Raw genomic sequence first — 21,640 nt, forward strand, 5'->3', positions numbered from 1 at the left:
TAATTCCAAAAGTGTTAAGTAGTGAAAAAAAAATTTCTTAGATTTCTATTTTTAACTGCAAACTACTTTTTAAAAATAACAGTAACACACCCATTCTTATTTTTTACTTATACTCCACTCTTTCAATTGCTTTCTTTTCACCACAGAAACTTAAAAGAAACAAAGAACCATGAAGTAACATTTGCCATTTGACAAATCTGATTAAACTAAGGGTGTTTACTATTGAAACCGACTCCACCCACCCACTCCATCTGAAGTTTACTTTCTGTTAGACAAAATATTACTATCTTTTCCCAGAAGAAACGCAAACCATTGTCCATTGGAAACAGTTATGTTTTAGAATGTTAAACATTGCAGGGGTTATAAAATATAAAAATAAGTATTGGTCTTGGAATAGGTTTCAAGAGTTGTGGAATATGTATTCCAAAGACATCTTAGGGTTCTTGGCTACGTTAAAGAAACATGTTGAAATGGGAAAAAAATAAGTTTTGTAACTTGTACTTACTGTACAAACCTAGCCACAATGACCAGACCCATTTAAAATGATAATTTACTAAAATTATAAGATTAGCAGAGATTGAGCATACAGTCTATACTGAAGGTTAGTCAGTTTTATAACTCAATGCCTTTAGTATACCATCTTTGACATATCATGTATGCCATTTGGAAAGAGGACAGACTTAAGAGCTAGATAGACACAGAGAAGGATTTAATTCTATTTCTTACTACCTGTAACAATGGGTAAGTAAACGAGTTCCTTTTCCATGCTCTCATCTGTAAATGGGGTAATAATATATGATGTAGGTTCATGTGATTAATAACCTAATTCTGGTACAGTGTTCAGTATTGTAACGGGCACCTGGTTGGTGTTTAATCAGTGTTAGCTATTACTATTCTTTATCCTGACCAGCAAATTGCATTCAAATAGCAACTTCATTTTAATTTACTACTTTTTCTTCTTTTGTGAATTATCTCATCATTATAAAGGGGATTTACCTGCAAGTAGCCCTTTAATATTTTGAAAGTGGAACAGCATATATCACAGTAATTTATTATTAGTAATATTTTATTTACTCAACAAGTATTTGTCAAATATCTACTATTCAGAGTCTAATGGTAAGAGCGAAAGAAGTACAAAAATCAGAACACTTTTATTTCAAATAGCTTTTATTCACACTAGGACTAGAGGAAAATCTAATTCAGTAGAAAACACAAGACAAAACATAAGACATCCCCTTTGAAGGAGAGTCATGATATTAACGACATCAACAATAATTGGCAACACACCATTGAATTTTCCATTCAATATTTTCAAATACAAAAAAGGAATCAGAAAGAAGGTGAACACTGCATGAGTATGTTCAACAATGGTATTGTTAGTGGGTATTAATCCTTTATTAGACAATTATTTCTCACATCTGGGAAAACATCACTGGCAGCACAATTTTCAGAAGAGAAGTTTGGCAACATGTATTTTTCTCAGCAGCACTGGATGACAGATTTTGGTGAATGCTAGCCAAAAAATTAAGGGCAAAACCACTGGTGCACAGAGGACAACAAACTGATCTTATTACAGAAACAAATATCAGACCACGATAGGAAAGATATTTAAATTTTACACTAAGCCAGAAACTCCAGATTACTGGCATACACATCAACAAGCCTGGTCAAGAGTGTTTAATCACAAGACTAATAAATATTGGATTTGTGCCTGCCCTGCCCACCTTATTTGAAAATATCAGGATATTGCTTTCAAATGACAGAAACTGCCTAGGCTGTGATCTACTAAATTATACTCATTTTTACCAGCATGGTTGCTATGCCCTTGCAACCACTGAAAGGGCAATTTCTTGTAATGCAGCTGCTGTGGGCATAGACAGTGACATTGCTTACCCAGAAAGAGTTTGAGAATCTTACAATTTAGAAAGAGCATATGGAGATTTTTCTCTAAAAATAATGTTTGCATACCCAAGGAATTGCCATTCCTCCTCAGATGTTAGAATTCTTAATTCCTAAATTTTTTCATCACTCCATTTCTACTCAATTTTAAGTTAATAAAAGCAATAGCTAGAAATTGCTGCAAAATTTCTATCAATTGTCATAAAATGCCAACCTCAAGAAAAGGCACCATGACGAAGCCTGAAGGACATGACCACAATGTCCCACAAAACATTTCACCCTCCTTATTTTATTTGATGTTGCAACGTTGGCCTCTAATGTGCCTAAGGCCCAAACAGAAAAATAAAAGGACTGCAATTTTCTTTGAATAGTCTGGAAATATGTTTCCAAATGATATTTATTTGAAATTTCTCTTGTGCCATTTTTTTCTTCAGTTTGGAGTTTATGCCCGTAGGTTTGACTCATAAAGACATAATCCAAAGGGCTGGTAAAGTATGTGTACAATCTTCTCTATGTGATAACTAGCACAACACACAATTGTGTAGTAGCAAGAATGCACAATTAGGTAGTAGCAAGAATGATGAAAAACTATGTTTGAGACAAAAAGAAAAAATTCTGTGTTAATAAAACAAAGTTCTGGGTCCAAAATTGTAAACCAGAACACAATAACTTGATCTATCAAGATAAGAATAGTAAAAAAAGTCAGTTTTTCTTAAAAAAAGAAGAGATAGAAAGGAAGATAAAAAGTATCTACTAAAGTGTTTCTATAAAATGACATGAAAGGAAGTATACCTAGTAGTGTCTCAGAAAATAAGTTTTCAAGGTGTTTCTCCTTAGGAAATATAGAGATTTAAGAAATTATTCTGATAGATTAGGTATTTGGTATTGGCAGTTTGGTACTGGCAGTTGGACAGGGGAAGGAGAGCAGGGTGGAAAGGAGATTATTGGTTAGCATGATCGGCACTATAAAGTCAATTCACCATAAATTTGCTGAATGTTTCAGGCTGTGAATTAAGATGGTTTGAGAAATTGTTACAACCCTGTTCCTTTATCATTGAGATCAAGTCCAAACAGCACCAGATCAATAGTCTAAGGTTCAGTCGTCTGACCCATCTATTTCCAGCATATTAATAACTGACAAAGTTGTTGCATAAACCGTAATATAAAACTAGCCAGGCATATCATAGAAAAAATGGACGACAGTTGATTTGGAGAAACCAAGCTCTAGAATCCTGTGTGAGTATACCACGTTCATCAACAAAAATTATACTCTGGCCCCTTGACAATCATGCTGTGCTTCATGAAACATTTGATGGAGGAGAAGAAAGCTGTTAGGAGGCAAGGGGATGGTTTTCAATGTAAATATGACCAGAAAAAGAAGCCCCACAAAGGCACTTCCATATTTTAGTAATGGTGTTGATGAAAGTGACGTAATAGTACTCATAATACCTCATTCAAAAGGCAGTAAATAGTACAAAATACTGCTGGAGCCCCAAATATAATTGTGTCCTTTGGGAACATAAGATATATCTGATGATGAACATGAACATGTTCATGGTCAGTTTTGAAGACAACAATAAAATGCCTTCACTTCTTAGCACAGATCATCTGGTTTTCATTTCTTTTGGAGGTGAAAATGCGCTCTTTATGGAATAGTTCAACAGGTATGTTTTTCCCTACTTTTTTTTTTCCTGATTTTCTCAGCAAGTCAAGTGATTTCATTTCTGAAGCAGGAAAAGAATGTTAAGATAGATGCTGTAGAAATGACAATGTCAAACTCTGACAGGGTGATTATTTCAAGCTCAGAATGAATCACTTTTAAGACAGAAACCTTTGGCTTGTTTGCTTAGTGGCTATTAGACATTTAATAGTTTCATTGAGACAAATTGAGAGTAAAGTTTCAAAAGATAAATAGTAAGAAATATTTAAATAAATTGTCCTAAATATAATGCTGGGATAGAAAATAAGTAGAAAAGTGCTGATTGAAGAGAAATTGTCTCCCAGGAGACTCTCCACATGGTCATTCTATTTTACTTCCATATGGAGTCTGTAAAGAAACCCAGTAAATCTACAAAGCTTTATGAATGACCTTCAGAAATAGAACAGTGCTGAATTGTTAGGAGAGACCAGCCCCATAGTTTCTGAAATCATTGTGTGAGATGTCCTGCTTTCAAATCCACTATGTTGTTAGAGAGAGGTGTGTGAGTTTTGCAAAGGGTTGTAGTCAAAACTGAAGGTAAGATTTCAGTTCCTAAGACTGGTAGTGGAAATGTGATTGTTAGTAGTTTTTCTTATCTCTGTTTTCTCTAAAAGCTGACTTCTGTCTCCACTATTGATGTTGTAAATTTGTTAAAATATTTTAAAATATTTTATCTCATAATGTTCTTTGCATTTACTAAGCAATGATTAAATAGCCTTTATTACCATTTGAGGTCACTTTTACTTATTATCTAATAAAACTTTTTCAATTTAATATACGACCCCAGCTTGTACTATATAATTGAGAAAATTAATTTTCTTACATTTTCGTTTTGTACCTATCATCAAATCTTATTCAGTTGAACTCCTAGCATTGTTTACTAGTTGATTTCTCAAAAACATTATATTTATTCATCATGTCTGAGTTATTATGAGATTGTGAGAAAGCCTTTGTGATTATCCTTCAACATATGGATCAGAAAGACATATTATTGAAAAAGCTTAGGAAATAATTCTTCTAATAGCCCCTTAATGGGAACTGTTGTGAGAAATAAAAATTAAAGGTGTAAGTCAAGAAAATTATACCAAGTGAAACCACCCTTTCAATAAGTGCTGGCTATTTGAAAAGAAGTGTTGATATTCTCCAAAAGCCTCCATTCTGTCCCTGAGGGCTATACAATAGGTTGTAAAGGTATAATCAAAAAGCACTGGCTTTCTGTTCTTACAACTACATTCAGCTGTGATTAATCCTCCCCATAGTTTATCTGCCTCTTCATGTATTCCAAGGACTCTAACTAAAACCAATTGGTACAGTATCACATGGAAGGATGTGCGATTACTCATTAATATGTCATGTTTGAAATCAGAATACCATGGAGGCAACCTAGTGATTTGGCTTTATCAGATTGATGCCTGTGCATAAGTATGTGGCAAAATTACTGTAGGAAACATCAGTAAATTAGTATGTTTGCACTATACTGTTTCATTTGCTTATTCAACATCTAAAAATATCTGGGAGGACTGAGCGTAATAATAGAGATTTGTAATTATCAAGTTGCTTTTAAATAATCACAATTATATTTCCAAACAAAATGATATAACTTTCCTTTTTAAAAAAGGGAGTCTTTTTTATTTTATTTTTTAAGCCTTTGGCTTCATTATTTGGTTTTCTATAAATAAATCTCAGGAATTACAGTAAAATAGCAAGAGCTACCAAATATGACTGAAATGAAGTTTTCTGAAAATATCATGATTTTTTCACCAAAAAAAATCATTACTATTGTGAATTGAGATTGACCTTACCCTTATGCAATGAAAGTAATTTTTTACCTTATACTGAGTTACATTCCATTTCAGATTTCCTATTTCAAAGGGCATCTCAAATTTCTAACATGTTAAACCAAGTATTGAGCCATTTTTGTATATGTAATAAAAGTCTTTAAAATTAAAATGGTAATCCTAAAAAAACTAAATGCATGAAAAATATGGTCTGACTGTATAACAAAAGAGAGTTATATAATTCTACTTGAGTGAAATCTTTCATCTTTGATTTACAGGTTAGAGTCCTCTTTAACTAAAACCATATTGTTCCATATCTTTCATATCATGGCCTTCCCTAAAACCTTGTTTTAATTAAGGTTTCTTTCAGATTTCTGAATAAAAGCATGACAATCTTCACTTATGGCTTTAATATATCCTTTGAGTTAGGAAAATATATAAAAAGAAACATCAACTCTTTTGAAAGCATTGTCAGATATTAAATACTGTGAGGTATTCTACATCAATGTCTTTATGTGTCCGAGTTGTACCTTAAAATAGAATTTGGGAAGGTAGGGGAATAACCTACTTATATTTACTAAGTTGCTTTTAATCTCAGAAATAAATAAGTGTCCATTACTTTTAGCCTTTGACACTAAGGCAACATGGGTAAAGGTTAAATTTGGGGTTTTTTTTTGGTGTTTTTTTTTACATGAAGGCACAACATTTCAAGGTTAACTCAACTCAAGGTGATATCAAATACGCAATGCCTTCATTAACACATTTCAAAGATCTAGAAAATTCAGTAACATTGCTTAAGCCACATTCACCTCAGTAATTCCATAGCTAAAAGAACACATTAGACCAAGCAACTGTGTTAACCTGGAAAGTAAAAAAAAAAAAATAAAGTAAATACTCAAAGGTCCTGAGTAATTGGGGAGATAATAGGTAATCTTTAGCTTTTCTATAGGAAGGAAGGATGAAACGTAAGAAGAAAGGAAATTACGGAGGGCAGAAAAAGAAAAGTGAGAGAGTACGTTCTTGATAGATTTGGAACAAATTAAGACCATCTTTGAAAAGTTTTCAAAGACACTGGAAATCCTCCATGGAACATATGGTCAGAGCTACTGTCACCAGAACAAGGGATGTGTGAGGGAGGAGGGAGACCTCATCCTCAAATACAACTGCAAATCTCCAGTGTGTGAGAACACAGAGGGTTGTTAGGCAAATAGGGTACGTTTTCTAAAAAAAAAGTGACATAAAATATTGCACCAGTATATACAGTGTTTGAGATTCCTTTGGCATTTGGACTTTGAGATACCGTGGTTTATTCCACTGAAAAAGCCTCAACCTAGTTCCTCCATCTTGAACTCTTAACTAGCAAGAGTTGAACCATGTGTTAAAACAAAGGCCAAAAAAACAAACAAAACAGAACAAAACAAATCCCTGCGAGCTGTCGGGAATTGCTATCCGTTCATAGCTGAAAGCAAATTCTGTAAACAATTTAAGACTGTTTGACAAAAAATTACCCAATAAAAAACTGATCAGAATGTCAGGAATGAGTCTTTCTTATGTTTTGCCCAAAATATCACTGGCTGTCAGAGCATTTGTAATTAACAGTATCTAATGCTGTATTGGATGTTTCTAGTTCATACTTTGGGCCTGGGAGTGGGTCACGAAGTATATTAAAAGCACGCTGGAAGTAGTTTCTTCCAATCGTGGTTTACTGTAACTTTAGAATCACAGCGGTTAGGTTTAAGGAATCTTTAATGCCCTTTCAAGTCCATCCAAAGAACAAGTGAAGCTGCTGTTCAGAATTTTGTGCCCAGTGTTTATATTCCATCGAATCTGTGCCACCCAGGCAGCAGACAAGACATGTCTGAGGGTGCTGGGGTGGGGGTGGGGGTATACACAATGATGTCACACACAGGAAATATGGGGGGAGGGGGACTTGGCACTTCACAAGGCTGGCTCCTCTTCCATAGGCTCACCAGCAGTTCTGTAAAAATAAACAGGCAATCAGAATACGGAATAAGAGTACACAATGACATTGTAGATTTTCATGCATAATCAAAGCTGATTTTTCAGCTCTCTCTGATGTTTATTTGTATTATTCAGTTATCCATAAATAGAGTTTCTTTCCTAGGAAGTATAAACAAATGTCAAGTGGAAAAACATTTTAGATCCAAGCAATCATTGGAAATGTTCCTGTTTATATTAAAACATGTCAGAATTTTTATAACTCTAGATTCCAAAATGTACATGTTTTGTGTCTAGCACAGTCCAATAATTTATTGCAAAAATTAACTACAATATTTTATTTTAGGAGCAATTGCAGTGATTTCCTATGGAATCAGTTTGTTAACTAGAGCAAAGGACCCAGTTAGCTTCTGGAGGAAACTCACCAGGGCTCTGGTTTTTGCTTCTGTTCTTTCATAACTGGATTGGCTGCCTGCCGGAGGCATTTCAAATCAAATTCTGAATTTGATTAGCAAATCGCTGCTAGAGACCCAACATTTTTACAAGAAATGCACTATGGTAGTGTGTAAATAGTTTTTATTCGCCATCATCTGTGGGGGTGTTCTGCTCAGGCAAACCCAAAACTAATTGCTTGAAAATTTATACTTGCGATTTAACCTTAATTTAGTAACACTCTGAGGGTATTTTAAGGCAAACTTTTAGAATGACTTTTTAATTTAGCTAAAAGGACAAATTGAAGCAGGAATCCACATACACAAGGTAGCTGGATCGTCAAGGGAACAGTACTGTAATTTTAGATGCTGGGAGAACTGCATTTCAGTCTGAGCTCTCTGATTTGCTAATGTTGCAAGTGTTAATGTTGTAACTACACTTCTGTGAAGCTGTGGTTTCAGGTTTAAGACCATGAGAAAAAAGATGTTCCTTATAGAACTAGTGCAGGTTAAAAATAATAAAGGAGGTAAAGTTGACTTGTAAACAACAAACACTATGAGACATCAATTATTTAATACTTTGGGTCTGTGGCTCCTTCATCTAACATACGCAAAAAAATTGCGTTGAATAGCATACAGATACAGTTACGACTAGGCTACCATTAAGAAACACCATAAATGGATGGTGGTTTTCTCTGGGTGGTGGAATAATAGGTAGATGGTTTTCATTTTCTTTTTCATATTGTTTATATACTTGCCAGTATTCAATAATGAATTAATTTCATATTAAAAAAATGCTGTTTCAAACACAACTGTTTATGAAGACAAATGAACTATTTTTCGATGTTATTTTACAGATTTAAAAGGAAAAAGCCAATATTTATATGTATTTATAAAGTAGCTGCTATTTTAACTTAGCACTTAAAAGATAAATTTAAAATATTGAAATAAAGATTTTTATCCATGGAATAGTAATAAAAAAGATTTTAATGCATCCTCTAAAGAAGGAAAAATATTAGATATGCATTATTCAACATTACAAAAAAGAGAGTTCCAAATGAGTCCATGTGAAACACTAAAAGAAAATCATTTCTTAGGAAGTTACGGTCTGTCCAAGACTATACTGCATAAGGAGGTTGTGAGAAAGTGTTTTATAAGATAAAAGCTATTTAAATGATTAACAGTCTATTAAAATCCTTCCAAACTGAAATTATCAGCATTACAAGAAAAATTTTAAACTAAGAAAAACATTTAAGTAACTAAACTAATTTATACATAAGCATACAAACTTATTTACATCTGAGAATATAATGTATAGCATTCTCAATTGAGGGACTCTAATGGAGACTGATTTTTCCTATTGCTTTTTGCCCCTAACTTGATTGAGACATGATTGACATATAACATTGTGGAAGTTTAAGCTGTACAATGTGATAAACTGATACACATATATACTGCAAAGTACCACAATAACACATCCTTCACTTCACCCAATTACCATTATTTTGTTGTTATGATGAGAACCATGTTGAAACTTCTTTTTTTTATGGCTCTACAATATCCCATTGCACATATATCCTGCATTTTCTTTATCCATTCATCAGGCAATGGGCACTTCGTTGTTTCCCTGTCTTAACTATTGTGAATAATGCTGCAATGAACATGAGCGTGCAGATATCTCTTTAAGATAGTGATTTTGTTTCCTTTAGATCAATATCCAGAAGTGGGATTACTGAATCACATGGTAGTTCTACATTTAATTTCTTGAGGACCCTCCATACTGCTTTCCACAGGGCCATACCAATATTTATGTTACCATTGACAGTGCACAGGAGTTCCCTTTTCTCCATTTATTCACTAATACTTGTTATCTTTTTTTTCATGACAGCCATTTTAACAGACGTAAAGAGAGATCTCGTTGTAATTTTGATTTGCATTTTTTGATGATTAGTTATATTGAGCACCTTTTAATGTAGCTATTGGCTATTTGTTTGTCTTCTACAGAAAAAATATTCAATCATTTGTCCATTTTTAAATTGGATTATTATTATTCTTATATAATTATTATTTGCTATTGAATTGTGTGAGTTCCATATATATTATGGATATTAGCCCCTTATCAGATATCTGGTTTGCAATTATTTTCTATTTCATATGTTGCCTTTTCCTTTTGTTGATTGAAGTTTTGTTTGATGTAGTCACATTTGTTTATTTTTATTGCTTTTTGTTGTTGTTGTTGTTGTTGTCATATCCAAAAAATCATTGCAAAGACCAATGTCAATGAGCTTTTTTCCCATGTTCTCTTCTAAGGGTTTCACCGTTTCAGATCTTACATTTAAGTCCTTCATCCATTTTGGGTTAAATGTTTTGTGACTGGTGTAAGATAGGGGTCCAATTTCATTCTTTTACATGTGAATATGCAGTTTTTCCAAAACCATTTATTGAAGAGGTTATTGTTTCCCTGTTGAGTATTCTGGGATCCCTTGTCAAATATTAGTTGACCACATATGTGAGGGTTTATTGCTGGGTTCTCAATTCCAATCCATTGGTATATATGTCTGCCTTTATGCCAGTAGCATACTGCTTTGATTACTTTAGCTTTGTAATATAGTTTGAACTCAGGATGTGTGATGCCTCTAGCTATGTTCTTTATCAAGATTGTATTGGTTGTTTAGGATCTTCTGTAGTTGAATATGAATTTTAGGGTGTTTTTTCTATTTCTACAAAAAATGTAATTGGAATTTTGAAAAGAATTGCATTGAATCTATAGATGACTTTGGGTAATATGGAGGTTTTAATATTAACTCTTCTAATCCATGAACATGGAATACCTTTCCATTTATTTGTGTCTAATTTATTTCATCAGAGTCTTTATTGTTTTTAGTGCATACATTTTATTTTGTATACTGAAACTTTATTGAATTTGTTTATTTTGGTGGAGTCTTTGGCATTTTTTATATCTAAGATCATGTTATCAGCAATGAAACACTCTTATTTCTCATCTTAAAGGAAAAGTTTTCAACCTTTTACTGTTGAAAATAATGTTAGTTGTGGGTCTGTCATATATGGCCTTTATTATGTTGAGGTACATTCCCTCTATACTCAATTTGCTGAGTTTTTATTATCAAAGATATTGATTTTTGTCAATTGCTTTTTCTGCACTTACTGAGAGGATCATATGATTTTTATCTTTCATTCTATTAATGTGGTGTATCATATTGTGTTGAGTTGCATATTTGAGCCATCCTCACATACAACTTAATCATGGTGTATAATCCTTTTAATGTCCTGTTGAAATTGATTTGTTAGTATTATTTTGAGGATTTTTGCATCTATGTTTGTCAGGGATATTGGCCTATAGATTTTTTGGAGTATCCTTATCTGGCTTTGGTATTAGGGTAATGTTGCCTGCATAAGTTGAGTTGGGAGTGTTTCCTCCTCTTTATTTTTTGGATAAGTTTGAGAAGGATCAGTGTTAATTCTTCCTGAAATTTTTGGAAGAATTCACCAGTGAAACTACCTGGGACTGGGCTTTTCTTTTTTGCAAGGTTTTTGATTACAGATTCAATTTCCTTACTTGTAATTGGCTTGTTCAGATTTTCTGTTTCTTCATAATTCAGTCTTGATAGGTTGTATGCTTCTACAAATTTATGATTTCTTGAAGATTGTCCAATTTGTTGGTATATAATTGTTCATAGTAGTCTCTTATGACACTTTGTATTTGTGCTATATCAGTTGTAATGTCGCCTCTTTCATTTATAATTTTATTTATTTGAGTTCTCTCTCTTTTCTTGGTAAGTCTACTTAAAGATTTAGCATTTTTTTAAATCTTAAAAAAACAACTGTTAGTTTCACTGATCTTTTCCTTTGTTTTTCTATTCTCTATTTCATTTATTTCTGCTCTGATTTTTGTTAACCTTTGTTCTGCTAATTTTAGGCTTAGTTTGTTCTTTTTCTAGTCCTTAAGGTGTAACGTTAGGTTGTTTATTTGGGATCTTTCTTCTTCTTCTCTTCCTCCTCCATTTCCTCCTCCTCTTCCTCCTCCTCTTCTTCTTCTTCTTTTTTAATGTAGGCATTAATTGCTGTAAATTTGCCCCTTAGCACTGCTTTTGTTGCATCCCTTAAGTTTTGTTATGTTGTGTTTTCATTTTCATTTGTTTCAAGAAAAATTTTTATTTTATTTTGATTTAGTCCTTGATCCATTAGTTGTTCAGGAGTATGTTGTTTAATTTCCACATATTTGTGAAATTTCTAGTTTTCCTACTGTTATGGATTTCTAGTTTCATACCATTGTGCTCAGAAAGGATACTTGCTACTACTTCAGTCTTTTAAAATTTGCTAAGGATTGTTTTGTGATCTAACACATGAACTATTCTGGAAAATGTTTCATGTGCACTGGAAAAGAATGTACACTTTCCTGTTGTTGGATGGAATGTTCTGGGTATGTCTGTGAGGTATATTTGGTCTAAAGTATAGACTATGTCCAATGTTTCCATATTGATTTTCTGTCTGGATAATCTATCAATTGTAGAAAGTGGGGTACTGAAGTCCCCTACTATTACTGTATTGCTATCTATTACTCCCTTTAGATCTGCTCGTATTTGTTCTGGTGTTGGGTGCATATATATTTAAAATTGTTGTATCCTCTTGCCAAATTGACTTCTTTATCACTATATAATGACCTTATTTGTGTCTTGTTAGTTTTAGACTTATAGACTATTTTTTTCTGATATCAGTGTAGCTACTCTATTTTGGTTTTTATTTGCTTGGAATATCTTTATCCCTTCACTTTGAGGCTATATGTGTCCTAGAAACTAAAGTGAATTTTTTGTAGGCAGTATATAGTTGGGTCTTTTTTATTTTTTATTTTAATCCATTCAGCCACTTCATGCCTTTTGATTGGCATGTATAATCCATTTACATTTAAAATAATTATTGATGATAGTTAAGGACTTATTATTGCCATCTCGTTAATTGTTTTCTGTTTTGAAACAATTTTGTTTTTGAAACAATTGTTTTCTGTTTTGAAAACTGATAATTTTCCATAGTGGTATATTTTGATTACCTTCTCTTTGTATTGTGTGTATCTACTATAGGTTTTTGTTTTGTGGTTACCCTGAGGTTTTCTTCAAGCAGCTTACAGATGTAAAAGACAATTTTAACCAGACAACAATGTAATTTTAATTGCACACAAAACTCTACCCTTTTACTCCACCCTACCTTTTATGTTTGTATTGTCACAGTTTACCTCTTTTTACATTGTTCATCCATTAACAACTTATTGTGGCTATTTCTATACTTTTGTCCTTTAATCTTTATACTAGAGTTAAGTAACACATCACCATATTACAATAGTAGAGTATTCTGAATCTGACTATACTTACCTTTACCAGTGTGTTATACATTTCCATATATTTTCATGAAATTATTATCCTTTCTTTTCAGCTTAAAGAACTTTCAGCATTTCTTGTAAGGCAGATCTTATGGTGCTGAACTACATCAGCTTTTGTTTGTTTGGGATTTTTTTTTTTTTTTTTAAACGCAATTACTTTTTTTTTTTTTTTTTTAAGATTTTATTGGGGAAGGGGAACAGAACTACATTGGGGAACAGTGTGTACTTCCAGGCCTTTTTTCCAAGTCAAGTTGTTGTCCTTTCAATCTTAGTGGTGGAGGGTGCCGTTCAGCTTCAAGTAGTTTTCCATTCAGTCTTAGTTGTGGAGGGCACAGCTTAGCTCCAGGTCCAGTTGCTGTTGCTAGTTGCAGGGGGAGCAGGCCACCATCCCTTGCGGAAGTCAAACCGACAACCTTGAGGTTGAGAGGACGCGCTCCAACCAACTGAGCCATTCGGGGGCTCAGTGGCAGCTCAGCTCAAGTTGCTGTGTTCAATCTTAGTTGAAGGGGGCGGAGCCCACCATCCCTTGCAGGACTTGAGGAAACTGAACTGGTAACCTTGTGGTTGAGAGCCCACTGGCCCATGTGGAAATCGAACTGGCAGTCTTCGGAGTTAGGAGCACAGAGCTCCAACAGCCTGAGCCACCTGGCTGGCCCCTTGGAAAGTTTTTATCTCACTTTCACTTCTGTAGGACAACTTTGCTAGATAAAGTATTGGGGTTGGCAGTTTTTCCTTCAGCACTTTTGCTATATCGTCCCACTCTCTCTTGGCCTGCAAGATTTCTGCTGAGAAATCCACTAATTACCTTATGTAGGCTCCCTTGTGTGAGATAATTTTTCTCGTGCTACTTTTAAAATCCTGTCTTTGTCTTGGATTGTAGACAGTTTTATTGTAAGGTATCTTGGAGAAGGATCATTTTGAATTGAAATTTTCGGCTGACCTATTAGCTTCATGAACTTGGATGTCTAAATCTCTCCTCAGGTTTGGGACGTTCTCAGCCATTACTACTTTAAATAAACTTTCTACCCCTTTCTTCTACTTTTCTCCTCATGGGACCAATAATTCATAAGTTATCTTAATGGTGTCCTTAAAGTCTAATAGGCTTTCTTCATTCCTTTTCATTCTTTTTCCTTTTAATCATTTGACTGGATAATTTCAAATGATTTGTCTTTGAGTTCACTGATTCTTTCTTCTGTTAGGTTCAATCTGATGTTGAGCTCTACAAAGAATTATTTAGTGCAGTTATTGTATTCTTCAGCTCCAAAATTTGTTTGGTTCTTTTCAATGTTTTCTATCTCTTTGTTGAACTTCTCATTATGTTCTTGTATTGTTTTCCTAATTTTTGTTCAAATGTTTATCTGTGTTCTCTTATAACTCTTTGAGCATCTTTAAAATGATTATTTCCTAATCTTTTACAGGCAATTCATGCATCTCTATTTCTCTGGAGTCAGTTACTGGAAGTTTATTGTGTTCTTTCGTGGTGTTAGGTTTCCCTGATTCTTCACAATCCCTGTTGCTCTGGGTCTGGGGCAGGACGACATGAGCAGGGTGTCTGCAGTACAACTCCACCACTTGCAAAAATGGAGCCTCTTCTGTTGAAACATGGGAACTTACAGGTAAAATATAAAGCTTTCCATCAGATGCTTCTCTTTCCTTTCTTCCCTTCAAAATCATTGTATATTAACCACTTTCTTAAATAGTCCATTTACTGCTCCCCACATTTTGCTAAATCAAATACGTATACACATAACCAGCCAATTCTTTCTGTGTCTTGAAACATTTAAGTAGTATTAGTAGTACAACATGTTGGAAAATATCCTGAATTTCAAGACAGATGTCCTATGTTTAAGTCTCAGCTCTGCCACTTACAAAAATTTAACTTTGAGCAAATCACCATCTCTAGGTTATTATTAAAATTTTTCTCTTTAAAATTAAAATGATAATCCCTGACCTGCCCTCAGGGTTGTGAGAATCGAATGAGTTAATTTAAGAGAACATGCTTTATATATTGTAAAGCATTAAACAATTACAGAAAAATTATATTATTTATTTCTGCCATTGTAATTATTTACAATATCTCCCTTCTCATATCCATAGCTGTCAGGGGAGGTGGTGCTAATTTTACTTAATCCTTGACCCTAAGTAATTATTCTATATGTGTAAAATTTTTTTAAAAGATGACATTTAAAAAAATCATCTTCATGAAACACTTAGAAAGTGAACTGGCTTAGGATGACCGTTTAATCATTGTTTTTGGTGAAAGGGTGAGAAGCAATGCTTTGGAAATGTGGGGGTACTCCATTCCAATCATCTATGGACATACCACATTTACCTTGATTAACAAAAACACAGTTGTGGAAAGGGATGGGGGAAGGGAAGAGACGAATCTTTATCTCACTGAATTTAATTCCATTTGCAATTAGGTGAGGTAGAGAGACACAGTAAGGTAAAAATAAAACCTCCAAAGATAAATTTTAGTACCATAGTTTAGCTAATTGAAAGATATAAACTTCTACTATAGCAAGCCAAATTCACAGTGAACATTGATAGTTATCTTCAGGGACAAACATTTCATATATTAAGGGAACGATTAGTGCAGTCCAGTAATCATAGGTTATAATAATTTACACACAAAGAAATCATTAGAGAAATGCAAATAAAAATCACAATGAGATACCATTCTGATAGTCAGAATGTCTATCATCAATAAATCAACAGACAACAAGTGTTTGCAAGGATGTGGAGAAAAGGGAACCCTTGTGCACCGTTGGTAGGATTGCAGATTGGTGCAGCCACTATAGAAAACAGTATGGACTTACTCAAAAAATTGAAATGGAACTACCTTCTGACCCAGGAATTCCACTCCTGGGTATCTATCCAAAGAAATCCAAAACACTAATTCAAAAAAATTGCAGCACTATTCACAATAGCTAAGATATGGAAACAATCGAAATGCCCATCAATAGATGACTGGATAAAGAAACTGTGGTACATTCATACAATGGAGCATTACTCGGCTATAAAAAAGAATGAAATCTTACCATTTGCAACAACATGGATGGACCTAGAGAATATTATGCCAAGTGAAACAAGTCAGACTGAGAAAGACAAATACCATATGATCTCACTTATATGTGGAAACTAAAGAACAGAATAAACAAGCAAACAAAACAGAAACAAACTTATACATATAGGGGAAAAAAACTGATGGTTGCTAGATGGGATGGGGTAGGGATAGGGGAGAAGGTCAAGGAATTAGAAAGTGCAAGTTAGTAGTCACGGGGATATGAAATACAGTATGGCAATACAATCAATAATGTAAAGATTATGTAGGGTGCCAGATGAGCACTTCATAGACTGTGTAAAGCCTGACCAATGGACTATACACCTGAAGCTGAAGTAGAATAACATTGAACGTCAGCTATAATTAAATACATATTAATTACATATAAAATTATATATAATTAAATATATACATAGTTAAATATATATACTTAGATATATACATATATGTTCATACGTACACACAAACACACACACATACACACAGAGGGTGCCAAAAATGTATACACATTTTAAGAAAGGAAATACTGTATTAAAATTATGCTGATGGTAACCACTTTGAGCACCTCTTGTAATTGCAGAAGTCAAACGTGATTTGTATTCATCTTTTGTTATCAGTATACTCATATATTGAGTATTACAATATTAATACAGTTTTCCTTTCTTAAAATGTGTACACATTTTTTTAGCACCCTCTGTATATATATATTCACGGGATGTGGAGTACAGCATAGGGAAGATAGTTAATGGTATCGTAACAGCTGTATACGACGTCAGAGGGGTAGTAGACCTGAGGAGGTTATCACTTTGTGAGGGATGTAAATGTCTATTATGTTGCTTTGTACACCTGAAACAAACAAAACAAAACAAAAGCAGAAAAGAAAGAATTTAACTTAAGATAGCATACAATTCTTGTATTTTCCCCTTAAACAGGTATTTGATATCCTATGATTTTTAAAACAGTATTTGTTAATGAATGTTAATAATGTTATTTATAAAACACATTTTCTCTTATTTTAGTAATTTAATTTAATCCCTCTATCTTACTTCCTCTTTTTTCTCCAAGGCAAGCAATCCAATGCTTGCTTTGTACATGATTTTGTTCATAGGGCATTCTTTAAAGCTATATATTTTTGTGGGCATATATTTTTATTTTACATAAACTTGATTTTTATATAGACAGGTATCATTGGTCTTGCTTAATTTTCTCACTCAGTACTGTACTTAGGAGATCTACCCACGTAGTTACGTTCATCTAGTCTGTAGCGTCTAAGTACTAAATAGCATCTCCATTGTGTACATTCACCACATTTTAACTATTCATTCTCCCAATAATTGACCTTGGTTTGACTCCTCCTGTCTATCCACCATGAATAAAGCTGCAGTGAACTTCCTTCCTCGTACATGTACTCTAATGACCCTAGATGAGAATGTCTTCAGCATACATTCTCAGGAGCAGTATTACTATGTCATATGTTTTGTGTATACTAAGAGGTATAAACTGCTTTCCAGCATGGCTTCCATACTTTACCTTCCCACAGCTGTGAGGCATGCAGAGTCCCACATCTTACCAATGCTGGTGCTTCCAGTTTACTGATTTTGATTGAAGAAATAATTCCTGAGCATGTGTTAGGCACTCTGGCTCTGTTGTGGGCACTAGAACTACATGGGAAATGTAAAAAATATAATGGGGACCTGCTCTGATTTTGGTATTATTGGTCGGTGAACATACTCCAAGAAGAGGAAGACATATTTGATCTGAGATCTAAAGGATAAGGGGAAGAGAATGAGGAAGCCAGCATAGGGGTCAGTGGGAGGATAAGAAAGACAAGTATTCCAAACAGAGGGAAGGGTATGTGCCAAGAAGGCCTGATGTGGACATGAATAGCGTTCTTTGGAGAATATTTGAGACCACAATGAGATACCATTACATATCCAACAGAAAGTCTAAATTATAAAGACTGATTATACAAAGTGTTGGTAAGGCTATGAAGCAGTTATAATTGTCACTCCTTGATGGTGGGAATGAAAAATGGCACAGCCATTTTGGAACACAGTTTGGAAGTTTCTTACAAAGTAAAATATATGGCTCCCTTACAACTCGGCAATTCCACTCCTAGGTATGTATCAGAGAAAACTGAGTGCTTGTGTTCACAAAATAAAAACTTGAACAAAATTTTTATAGAGACTTAGGTTCTTCAGAAAATTAAAAATATAACAACCACATGATCCAGCAATTCTACTTCTGGGTATGTATCCAAAAGAATTGAAAACAGAATCTTGAAGAGGTAATACACACTCATATTTATTAAAGAATTCAGCCATTAAAAAAAGATGGAAGTCTTGTCATATGCTGCACCATGGAAAACCTGAGGACATTATGCTAAATAAACCAAGTCACAGAAAGGCACATACTGCATGATTCCACTTGCATGAGGTATCAAAAGGAGTCAAACTCTTAGAAATAGAAAGTAGAATGGTGGTTGCCAGGATCTGGTAAAAGGGGGAAAAGGATGCTATTATTTGAGTACAAATAGCATTATGGTGAGAAGCTGAAAGTAATATAATGTTACATGTCAATTATGTCTCAACTGAAAGAATCAGAAAAAAAAATTAATAGCCCCAAATGGGAAACTAGTCAAATGTCCATCCACAGTGGCATGGATAAAGAAATCAGGGTGTGTTAGTATACTGGAATAATGTGCAGTAATAAAAATAAAGAAATATTTCCTGATTGGATGGATCTCAAGAACATTATGCTTAGTGGAATAAAAGCCAGTACATACTACATGATTCCCTTTAGATTAAATTCAAGAACTGGCAAAACTAATCCACATAGTTAAAACTAAAGAAAATGTTTACTTCTGGAGGGAGTGACATTGACAAAGAAGAGGGACAAGTAATCTTCCTGGGTGATGACACTGTTTTGGATCCTATTATGGGTTGTATGCATATATAAGTAAGGAATAGGTAAAATACTTTGATTTGTGCGTATTATTATATATAAGGTATACATCAGTTTTTTTTTTTTGTTTGTTTGTTTGTTTTTAAAGAAACAAGGTTTTGTTGGAACACAGATCACAAAACAAAGAGGAAAGCTGTCAGAGATAAGGCACAAAATGAAGGTGAGTGTCTGATCATGTAGACCTTACAGGTCCTCTTAAGGATGATGGTCTTCATGCTAATGGAAATGGAAAGGCACTGAAGGGTTTCAAGCAGAGTCATTGCAGGATTTGCTCTCCAGTTGTTTTTCATTTTGTTTCGAAGAGCTTCCTGATTGGTGTGTAGAAAACAGATCAGAAAGGAGTCAAGAGTAGTTTTGGGAACTAATGAGGAATGTACTGTAAGAGTTGGGATGAAAGATGAAAGTACTGTGGACTGAGTGTTGGCAGTAGAAGTTAAAAAAAAGAGATGGTTTGCTCAAGTTATTGTCTCTATCTTGAATGCCTTTCTTCTTATCTACTAGGTAAAAATCCTATGTATTCTTCCTGGCTCAGTTGTCCCAGCTTTGTAATTTGTTCCCCAGTTCATGGCCTATGGTGGGTTTTCTTTTATTCTGCAGCTCAATCTAGCAAATGACTTGTCACTTATTGTACTTGGTTGTTCATGTCTAATCTTGTGGTAGGAAGAATATGGCCCCACAGATATCTACGAGTACATCCTAATTGCTGGAAGATGTGAATATGTTGCCTTGCATGGCAAAACTGACTTTGTAGATGTGATTAATATTAAGGACTTTGAGATGGAGAAATTATCCTGGTGGGTCTAATCTAATCATATGTATCTTTAAACATAGAGGATCTTTCTGGGCATTTAAGCCATCTTTCCCAGCTTTTTTCTTAAATCAGGGAGAGATAGGATGACTGAAGAAAAGTTAGAGAGTTGGAAAGTTGTTGGCTTTGAAGATACAGGAAGGGAGTCATGAGCCAAGAAATGTAGGCAGCCTCTAGAATCTAGAAAAGTCAAGGAAACAGATTCTCTCCTAGAGCTTTAAGAAGGGAACCAGGCCCTGCCAACCTCTTGATTTTAGCCCAAGAGATCTGTGTCAGCTTTCTGACCTTTTTGTCATTTAAAGCCACTAAGTTTGTAGTAATTTTTTAAAGATAGCAATTGAAAACCAATACAATCCTCAAGTATGGGAATGTTTTGAGGACTGCAGGGCGGCTTTGTGACCCTGGCTCCCATATTTGTCTGACACATAGAAAATAATCAGAATGTGTTTTAAAAAAAATGCATGAACCGGATGTTCTCCCTCCTCGTCCTGCAGGTTGGAGGATAATCCTGTGATCTGTCAGCATCGCTCCCGTATTTTTCTCCCCCCATAAAAACAATTCCTTTCCCTATTTAAACAGACGCCATCTCTCCCTCCCTCCTTTATTTTGTTTCCTCAGTCAGTCCATCTTTGTGATATGGGTTCTATGGATTCTGGTTAGTCAACATCTCTGAAAATGGACATTGTCAATTAGTACTATGAAAGAAAATAAATGTAAAATTCACATTTTGAAAACTCTTATAAAATATAAAAACACTAATTCCCTCAGAAATCATAATAAATAGAGACAAGAGGAGCTCAGGTATCATTACAAAATGTTATGTTGCCCTTTTAACAATGTTTTGTCTCCTGTCTTTAGATTCATTCATTCATTTGATAAGTATTTACTTATTACCTACAATGTATTGGGCATTCTGAAAGTTCTTAAGTCAGCCAACCACAGATTAGTTAATTTATTGCTTAATGATTATTTGTCAAACTCTTGTTTTTAATGACTATACTATTTATTTAACATATGACAAGTTAAATATATAGATGCCCAGGTACAGCTTCTGTATCCTAATATTACAGATCACTGGGTGATGATCAATGTACCAATGGAGGGGAAAACAGAGAAAATTGAGGAAGAAGAAAATTATAGAAAATAATATTAAAAACCAATCTTTACTGAGTGCTTACTATGTGTCAGTTGTTAAGTTCTTAAGATATATTTATGTGATTTCATCCTCGAAACTCTATGAAAATTTCTCTTCATTTTAAAGACAAGGAAAATAAAGTGCAGAGAGATAGGTAACTTGTCCCTGATCACACAATTATTAAGAGGGAGATGGGACTTGGACTTGGCCAGCTGATTCTGGAGACACACTCTCCTCTTCCTCTGTAGTGGTAAGAACATAGGAGAGAAGGATTGGAGACTAAGATGAGCTGGTAGGACACTCCAGGTATCATGCATCTCGTTATACTTATGGTTCTATTTAAGAACACATTTCTCTTTCCAAATTAAACACTTCTTTATAAAGAATTCTGAACGGACCTCTGAAATACATACTTGGGCACTGGAGAGCACTATCCCTATATACTAAGTCAGACTTCACATATGTCCCAAGGTCACATGTTTGGCACTGAAAAGAGATAAAAGAGATAAAA

The 21,640-nt window shown here is 34.2% G+C and overlaps 1 protein-coding gene across 1 annotated transcript in view; it reads right to left on the bottom strand.

Annotated features, from left to right (window-relative positions):
- Positions 1-1,356: 1,356 nt before the first annotated feature.
- The window catches only part of LOC148758334 (histone deacetylase 9-like), a 178,204-nt gene continuing 157,920 nt past the window's right edge, over positions 1,357-21,640 (bottom strand). The window contains exon 8 of the mRNA XM_088797712.1: positions 1,357-7,354. Within this exon, the coding sequence (XP_088653838.1) occupies positions 7,315-7,354 (40 nt within the window). The 3' untranslated portion in view covers positions 1,357-7,314. The remainder of the gene's footprint in view (positions 7,355-21,640) is intronic.

The sequence above is a fragment of the Rhinolophus sinicus genome, chromosome 4, assembly GCF_057876585.1.
Source record: "Rhinolophus sinicus isolate RSI-liver-muscle chromosome 4, RSI-T2T, whole genome shotgun sequence".
Classification (NCBI taxonomy): domain Eukaryota; kingdom Metazoa; phylum Chordata; class Mammalia; order Chiroptera; family Rhinolophidae; genus Rhinolophus; species Rhinolophus sinicus.